General features: G+C 39.5%; 1 protein-coding gene across 1 annotated transcript; it reads right to left on the reverse strand.

The window, feature by feature from the left end:
• Positions 1 to 1,684: 1,684 nt before the first annotated feature.
• On the reverse strand, positions 1,685 to 7,313 carry KRT27 (keratin 27). The gene is made up of 8 exons (XM_027517426.1): positions 6,837 to 7,313; positions 6,260 to 6,342; positions 5,317 to 5,473; positions 4,903 to 5,064; positions 4,694 to 4,819; positions 2,790 to 3,007; positions 2,553 to 2,602; positions 1,685 to 2,007 (listed from the first exon to the last, which is right to left on the reverse strand). The coding sequence occupies exons 1-8, from the start codon at positions 7,278 to 7,280 to the stop codon at positions 1,865 to 1,867; spliced, it is 1,383 nt and encodes a 460-aa protein (XP_027373227.1). The 5' UTR covers positions 7,281 to 7,313; the 3' UTR covers positions 1,685 to 1,864.
• Between the last annotated feature and the right edge of the window lie 1,564 nt (positions 7,314 to 8,877).

Below are 8,877 nucleotides of genomic sequence, written 5' to 3' on the forward strand. Positions count from 1 at the left end.
ATTTTTTAAAAACGTTGAGTTGTATCCTGCAACTTTGCTGAATTCATTAGTTCTAATAGTTTTTTGAGGAAGTTTTTAGGGTTTTCTATATTTAAGATTATGTCATCTGCAAGCTGAGACAATTTTGCTTCTTCCTTTTGGATTTGGATGCCTTTTATTTCTTTTTCATACCTAATTGCTCTGGCTAGGACTTCCAGTACTGTATTGAATAGAAGTGGCAAGAGTAGACATGATCTTAGAAGAAAAGATTTTTGTTCCTGATCTTAGAGGGAAAGCTTTAAGCTCTTCACCATTGAGTTTGATGTTAGCTGTGGGACTGTCATGTATAGCCTTTGCTGTGATGGAATACATCCTTCTATACCAAATTTTTTGAGTATTTTTAACCTGAAAGTGTTTGAGTTTTGTCATATGCTTTTTCGGCCTCTATTGAGATGATCATATGATCTTTATCCTTCTTTCTGTTAATGCGATGTGTCATATTTATTGATTTGCATGTATTGAACCATCTTGCATCCCAGGGATAAATCTCACTTGATCTTGGTATATGACCTTCTTAATACACTCTTGAATTTGTTTGCTAATATTTTGTTGAAGACTTTTGCACCTATGTTCATCAGAGATATTGATCTATAATTTTATTATCTTGTAGTGTTTTTGTCTTTGGTATCAGGGTAATGCTGGCTTTGTAAAATGAGTTTATAAAATTTCTCTCTTATTTAATTTTTTGGAAGAGTTTAAGAAAGATAGGCATTGATTCTTCTTTAAGTGGTAGAATTCACCAGGAAACCGCCTGGTCATGGGCTTTTCTTTGCTGAGAAGTTATGATTACCAATTCAATCTCTTTATTCATTATTGGTCTGTTCAAATTTTATATTTCTTCTTGATTCAGTCTAGGTAAATTGTATGTTTCGTGCTGCGATTCATGGGGTCACAAAGAGTCAGACACGACTGAGCGACTGAACTGAACTGAACTGAACAATTTGTTTCTTGTAAATTATCCATTTTGTTGGTATATAAATATTCTAATATTTTCTTTTTTTATATTTATTTTATTTGTCTGCACTGGGTCTTAGTTGCAGCATGGAAACTCTTAGTTGAAGCATGTGGGATCCTTGAGCAGGGATAGAACCTAGGCCTTCTGCATTGGAAGCATGAAGTATTAGCCACTGGACCACCAGGGAAGTCCCTCTAGTGTTTTCTTATGAGCCTTTGTATTTCAGGCATCTGTTGTAATGTCTCCTTTTTCACTGATACTTTTATTTATTTGAGTCCTCTCTTTTTTTCTTGGTTAGTCTAGTTGAAGATTTGTCAATTTTATCTTTTCAAAAAAACCAACTCAGTTTTGTTGACCTTTTCTAATGTCATTCTAGTCTTTACGTCATTTATTTCTGATTGTTCAATTCCTTATATTTCTACTTCTATGAGCGTGTTGCACTCAGTGATTGGATTTTATTAACTGTTTTACTCTTACTGTTGGTATATGCTCAACAAGTATTTACTGAAGGAAGGAAGGTTTAAAATTTGACAAAGATGTGAAAAAGACACCAACTAGTTTTTTGCTTATTAAACTTAACACCTAACTTGTGAAGACCATTGCCTTAAAGAGAAGAAATTAAAAACAAATTCAGTTTCTGTGGGGGGGGGGTATATTTAAAATGCAAAGACTGACCAGAACCAGTGAAGATGACTTGCAACAGGAAGAACTTTTATTGAAACACCACCACAGAGAAAGTCAAAAGAAATGTTACTACTCTAAAAATAAATGTTTTTAAAAGTTCATTGGAAGAAAAGCAGAGAAGTGAGGGCTCTTATTTAGGAACCTAGCTTTGATTTGATATTTTGATTTAGGGGCATCCTTTTGGGCTCAGGAAGGCACCCTCTGTTCACTCTTCACGTTGTTGACTTTGGTGGGCTTCTCTTCCACACTGTGAACTCTAGAGGACAGAACTTTGCCACGAGGATCTATTTCTTCAACAATTGTTTTAACCACGGTGGCTTTAGATGGATCTAAAATGACATATATACTGCAGTAATATGGATACAACCAGAGATTATCATACTAAGAAGTAAGTCAAAATAACAAGGACAATGCATATGATATCACTTATGTGTGGAATCTAAAAGATGATACAAATGAACCTCTCTGTGAAATAGAAACAGAATCAGGGATACAGAGAACAGACTGGTGGTCACCTAGGGGGAGGGGTTTGGATGGGTGGATTGGGAGGCTGGGCTTGGCATATGTAAACTTTTAAATGCAGAATGGATAAACAAGTTCCTACTGTATAGCATGGAGAATTATATTCAATAATCTATGATAAACCATAGTGGAAAAGAATATTAAAAAAGAATATGTATATATATATAATTGAATCACTTTGCTGTACAGCAGAACTTAATACAACATTGCAAGTCAACTATACTTCACTTTTAAAAAGGAAAAAAGTAAAATGAGATATGAATTGTTAGAATTTATCAAATTCATAAAGGGGAAATAACTCATTCCTTGAAACATATGCAAATGTTGAATGTTCAACCCAGCTTTTGTTTACCTTTTATCTGATGTCCTGGCCCACCATAGCCTTTTGATTTAGCGCAAGAGCTGTAAAAATATAAAGTATGTATTAAATATTTGACACTGTTTTGCAAGAAACTGATTTAAGATGGGAGATAACTGAACTCTTAACACTAAGAGTTTATGTACACATGACCTAGATCATAGATACTTTGGATTTCAAAGAAGTCTTTAATAACCTTAAAATAGTTTTTTCAGTGTAAATAGTACTTACCCATCCTCTCCATCTATCAGGCGGCAGTAGGTCTCGATTTCTTTTTCTAGGTGGACCTTGATGTCCAGGAGCTGTTCGTATTCCAGTTTCTGGCCCTCGGTCTCGGTCCTGACCTGGTGCAGCTGCTCCTCCAGGGCTCCGATCTGAGCCTGGATCTGGGCCAGCTGTGCACAGTAGTTGCCCTCCGTCTCCGTCAAGGAGCACTCCAGGGAGTGTTTCTGAGGATCAGTGAGACATAATTTAGTAGCTGATGTCACTGTTTTAGGATATGGCAAAGCACTTAAGAGATATTGAGAGAGTTATCCTTATATAATAACCGTATTCCTCTTGTTTAATACTAATTGTTGCCCTTATTAGATGTCATACTATTTTTAATCTATTGGAGAATAGTACAGTTGGTGGTAAATGCTATTCATATCCCCAAGAGTGTTAGAAAAATTGTTTTCTCCTAGGACACAGTCTAAAGATCTGTCCCCTCTCACTTACCCTGTGCTTTGGTACAGTTTGCCACTGTTTCCAGGAATTAAAGTCCCCCTACACTTTGCGAACTCATTTCTAATCATGTGGCAGCTTTGTGTCATGAGGATTATAGCTCTTATATTAAATAAGTAATCCTGGGATTTCCCTGGTGGTGCAGTGGTTAAGAATCTGCCTGACAGTGCAGAGGATGTGCCACAACTACAGAGCCTGCACTCTGGAGCCCATGCTCTGCAACAAGAGAAACCGCTGTAATGAGGAGCCTACACACCGCAGCCAGAAAGTGGTCCCTGCTCGCCACGAATAGAGAAAGCCCATGTGTAGCAATGCAGACTGAAGGCAGCTAAAAATATATTTTAAAAAAACTTTAAAAAAGTAATCTCTGCATAAATTTTCTGGAAGTAAATGATCTCAAGAAAAGAGTGGTCTTCCTAGGCTTTAAATAGTTTGATTCATTGGCTTTATGGGTGCTTGCTATAATTTTACATGGGATGACAATGAGCGTGTTTTGTTCTTGTACCTGCAAGAATTTTACATATGTTTATAGCCTCTTCTGGAAGTTTACTAGCCATAGTAGAAAAACTATAGACTTGGGAGTTAGAAAATTTGGAGAGAAGTTCTGGTACCTTTGTATCTGACTGTGGGACTCTTGGAAAATTGCTTAACTTCTTTGAACCTCAGATTCTTCTCTTGGAAATAATAACATGAAATATAAAGTCTGGTCTGCCCAAGCCCCAGGGTTATTGTGGACTCATGTAGGTGAAAGTGCTGGGCAACACTTAATGAAAACGGTTATTATTAATATTATTGTCATGCATGTTGAGCTTTATGGGCAGCCTTCATGCCTCTACTTTGCTTGTTTATGTCACTTAAAAGGGAACCTGTGAGTATTCCAATTAAAATTAAGTGGCCCAAAGGAATGCTAGATAAAGAAACTAGGATGGGTGCAAGTGTGTTTTCGCATTCCCTGAACAGTGATTTTTGATCTTTTGACGTGGGAGAGAAGACTCAGGGTAAAAACTGTTTTCTTCTTTTTTTGTTATTAATTTTTATTTATTTATTTGGCTATGCCAAGTCTTAGTTGTAACATGTGGGATCTTTAGGTGCAGCATGTGGGATCTAGTCCCTTGACCAGGGATGGAACCTGGGCTCCCTGCATTGGGAGTGCAGAGTCTTACTTAGCCCCTGTTTCTTTTTGAGTACCTAAAAAATCATTGTATTTTTTAATTCTAACATTTCACAATTATTAGCATCTTGGTATAATTTTCAGGCCAAAGATATTCCACTGTGAAAAATGCAAATGTATCTTACTTCAGGCAGAGTAATGACTGGATAAAAATGAAAATTAATAATAACAGGTGGCGGAAAAACTCTGATTTTTTTCCCCTCAACTTCTAGAGCAACTCTTTGGTGTCATTTTTACTTACTGTTGCTAAAAGAGACTGAAGTTCAATCTCCAGGGTTTGAAGATTACGTTTCATCTCAGTCAGTTCATTCCGAGCTGAAGTGGTGGCGCCAGCATCATCAGAAATCTGCTGCTGCAGCGAAGCGCTCTGAAACGTTATGAGCCTTGTTATGAGCGATGCTTGGATCAGCACCGGGTGCCAAGTCAGCGCATCCCTAGCTTGCTTTTTACCTTTTCGTTGAACCAGGCCTCCGCGTCCCTGCGGTTCTGCTCCGCCAGGGCTTCGTACTCAGCCCGCATGTTGTTCAGCAGAACCGTGAGGTCCACGCTGGGCGCCGCATTCATTTCCACGTTCACATTGCCTCCGGCCGCGCACTGCAGAGCCTTCATCTCCTAAAAGAAACCATGTTGGGATCGGTATATTTCTGAAGGAGCCAGACAGACACGATCCATATATATAGTTAGAAACTTCTGTTAGGGTTTCTTTGGAGGGAGATGAACAGAAACATTTCAGACCATCTAAGCCATATGGAGAAATCAACAAATTCTTTCTTGAATTCAAGATATTATATTTGTCATCTGAAATGTATTTTTAAACATTGGGAGGAAGGCAGGCTGTAAAATCAGGGGGGAGAGACCACCTACCTCCTCGTGGTTCTTCTTGAGGTAAGCCAGCTCCTCACTGAGTGTCTCCAGCTGAATCTCTAAGTCCGTTCTGCACAGAGTCAGTTCGTCCAGGACCCTGCGCAAACTACTGACATCCGCGTCCACGCTCTGATGGAGGGCCTGTTCATTTTCAAACCTTAGAAAAATATTTGAAAGCGTCATCACATCAGTCATCACCTTTTGTGTTAAGTCGCTCAGTTGTGTCCCACTATTTGCCACCCTGTGGACTGTAACCCTCCAGGCTCCTCTGTCCGTGGAATTCTCCAGGCAAGAATACTAGAGTAGGTAGCCATTCCCTTCTTCAGGGGATCTTCCCAATCCAGGGATTGAACCTGGGGTCTCCTGCACTGCAGGCAGATTCTTTACCCTCTGAGCCACCAGGGAAGCCCCATCATCACCTTTTAGGTCATCATAAAACTCAAGCTAAGGGACTTCCCTGCTGGTCTCCTGGTTAAGACTCCGCACTTGCACTGCAGAGGGTCCCATCTCTGGTGGAGGAACTAATTATCTTACATGCCACAAGCCATGGCAAATAAAATAAAATAGAATAAACTCAAAGTAGAAAGGATATTTAAAAAGGTTAAGGCAGAAACTGTATAAAACAAAACAAAACACCCTTCAAACTAAGCTTTTGAGTCCAACTGTTAAAATATACTCCAAACTTCAGGTAGATTATTCATAATCATAAAAATAAATAAATTTCTTTGACACAAGAGAATGAGAAAACTCAAAATTCCCTTTTGTATGACTTTGACATTCATTTGTGTCAGTCCCCCAATAAAATATATAATTCAGTGAGTCATTCGAACACGCATTTGGTTTAAAACAAATAAACTCAAAGAATGGAGGTGACCTCAAATAGCCTAAATAAAAGAGGGAAAGGCTTAGGCAACTGTTTTGGTTTCTTTTCAGCCCCACTTACTTTAGTCTGAAGTCATCAGCTGTGAGCCTTGCATTGTCATTTTGCAGGACAATATTGGCATTGCTTGTTGTTGCAGAAATTATCTGATCAATGGAGAATTAGTTATGAATGAGGAAATATTTTTAAAAATTCAGATTTCCTTGAAATAAAGTCAACTATAAAATTATAGCAATATTTTTGGCATCCTGTCTCTAATAAGAAGATGATTCTTGAAAATGGAAAATTTAAGTATAGCCTCTTTTACTCTCTATCTTACCCATTAAAAAAGAAAAAAACTTTCTATGGAAAACTTTCTATGTAAATATATAACTGGAGACATTGGGCAGTTTTTGATATTTTAGTATTTCTGAAAGCATAAACATGTATACCACATACCAGATGATGAGTAAGCCAAGTTTGAAGACCAGAATTTTAATATAATAATTTTAATATTAATATTAAATATTAGTTTTAATATTAATAAACTACCGAAAATTAGCAGCTGAGAGCAAAGCCTTGCTGTGATCACTTAGGCATCTGTGCCTGTGTGGCTAATTACCCTTACAGGTACTAAACCTCATGGCACTGTGTTTCTTACCTGGTTCCTAAGGTCGTCAATCACTGTGAAGTATCTGCTATAATCGTGATCAAGACCACGGCAGGAACCAGGCCCAAATTTCTCATACCAGCCCTTGATCTTCTGCTCCAAGTCGGCGTTGGCCTCCTCCAGGGCACGCACGTTGTCCAGGTAGGAGGCCAGGCGGTCGTTGAGGTTCTGCATGGTCACCTTCTCATTGCCAGAGAGGAGGCCATGTTCATTTCCAGTGAAGGCCGTGCAGGAAGCACTTCCTCCGCCCAGTCCCCCGCTGTAGCTTCCCGCAGAGGAGCTGCCTCCAAAGGCGCAGTTGAAGCCGCTTCCAAAGCCTGGCACACTGCCTGTGCTGCCGACCCCAAAGCCGGCTCCCCCACCGGAGAGCCGCACAGAGCCAGCTCCTCCGCAGGAGCCAAGGCGTCTGGATGCAGAAGAAAAGCGCACGCTCATGGTGTCTAGACTGCCCTGCTTGTTCCTGGAGGTAAGCTCTGATGGCAAATGTCCTACTGAAACAGTTTCGTGTACCTTTATATACACATTATCAGGGTGTTTCTTGGTGAACTCTGCTACCCATAGCAAAATGTTGTTTGTCAGCTCATCTGAAGTATTCATAATTAGGTATTTTTTTCTTAAATGAATGCCTTTACCCTAATGTGTACATTCTGTAGGTGGATAGTTGCCTTGGGGTTATTTGTTATCTCCAAAATGAGAAAGGGAGGAGTATTATCAAGATTATTATAGGGATGCATTTCAAATTTAGCATGAGTAATCCTTCCTGTCTTCCAGGCCTTAGGACTATAAAGTTCCTATAAGAATAAAATAGTGTGACACACAAGTTTCTTTTTCCCTTGCTCAAAGCAATAACTTTGCTTTTTCTCTAGTAAGTGAGCCATCATAGTCATGGTTTTCTATAGATAATCATGATCCTTTTGGATAGATCAAAAATAATTTCAAGAACCAGTGGGTTCATGGTACCAGAGGAAGAAGTCCAGGTACAAAATGAAAATTAAGGAATTAAATGGGCTTTTCTTTGAAGACAGATAGTCTTCTCTTGATTCTTATCCCTCCTAAGTTACATCTTTATTGGTTTTCTGTCTAAGCTCTTTTCTAACCAGGTTAAATAACAGTATTGGCATTTTTAGGGCAGTGAAACTGTTCTATGTGGTATTATGTTGGTGGATACATGTCATTATACGTGCGTCAAAACCCATAGAATGTACAACACAAAGAACGAACCTTAATGAAATGGACTTCAGTTCAGTTCAGTCACTCAGTCGTGTCCCACTCTTTGCGACCCCATGAATCGCAGCACGCCAGGCCTCCCTGTCCATCACCAACTCCTGGAGTTCACTGAGACTCACGTCCATCGAGTCAGTGATGCCATCCAGCCATCTCATCCTCTGTCGTCCCCTTCTCCTCCTGCCCCCAACCCCTCCCAGCATCAGAGTCTTTTCCAATGAGTCAACTCTTCGCCTGAGGTGGCCAAAGTACTGGAATTTCAGCTTTAGCATCATTCCTTCCAAAGAAATCCCAGGGCTGATCTCCTTCAGAATGGACTGGTTGGATCTCCTTGCAGTCCGAGGGACTCTCAAGAGTCTTCTCCAACACCACAGTTCAAAAGCATCAATTCTTCGGCACTCAGTCTTCTTCACAGTCCAACTCTCACATCCATACATGACCACAGGAAAAACCATAGCATTGACTAGACAGACCTTTGTTGGCAAAGTAATGTCTTTGCTTTTGAATATGCTATCTAGGTTGGTCATAACTTTCCTTCCAAGGAGTGTCTTAATTTCATGGCTGCAGTCACCATCTGTAGTGATTTTGGAGCCCCCAAAAATAACGTCTGACATTGTTTCCACTGTTTCCCCATCTATTTGCCATGAAGTGATGGGAACAGATGCCATGATCTTCATTTTCTGAGTGTTGAGCTTTAAGCCAACTTTTTCACTCTCCTCTTTCACTTTCATCAAGAGGCTTTTGAGTTCCTCTTCACTTTCTGCCATAAGGGTGGTGTCATCTGCATATCTGAGTTTATTGATATTTC

The sequence above is a fragment of the Bos indicus x Bos taurus genome, chromosome 19 (genome assembly GCF_003369695.1).
Source record: "Bos indicus x Bos taurus breed Angus x Brahman F1 hybrid chromosome 19, Bos_hybrid_MaternalHap_v2.0, whole genome shotgun sequence".
In the NCBI taxonomy this organism is placed as follows: domain Eukaryota; kingdom Metazoa; phylum Chordata; class Mammalia; order Artiodactyla; family Bovidae; genus Bos; species Bos indicus x Bos taurus.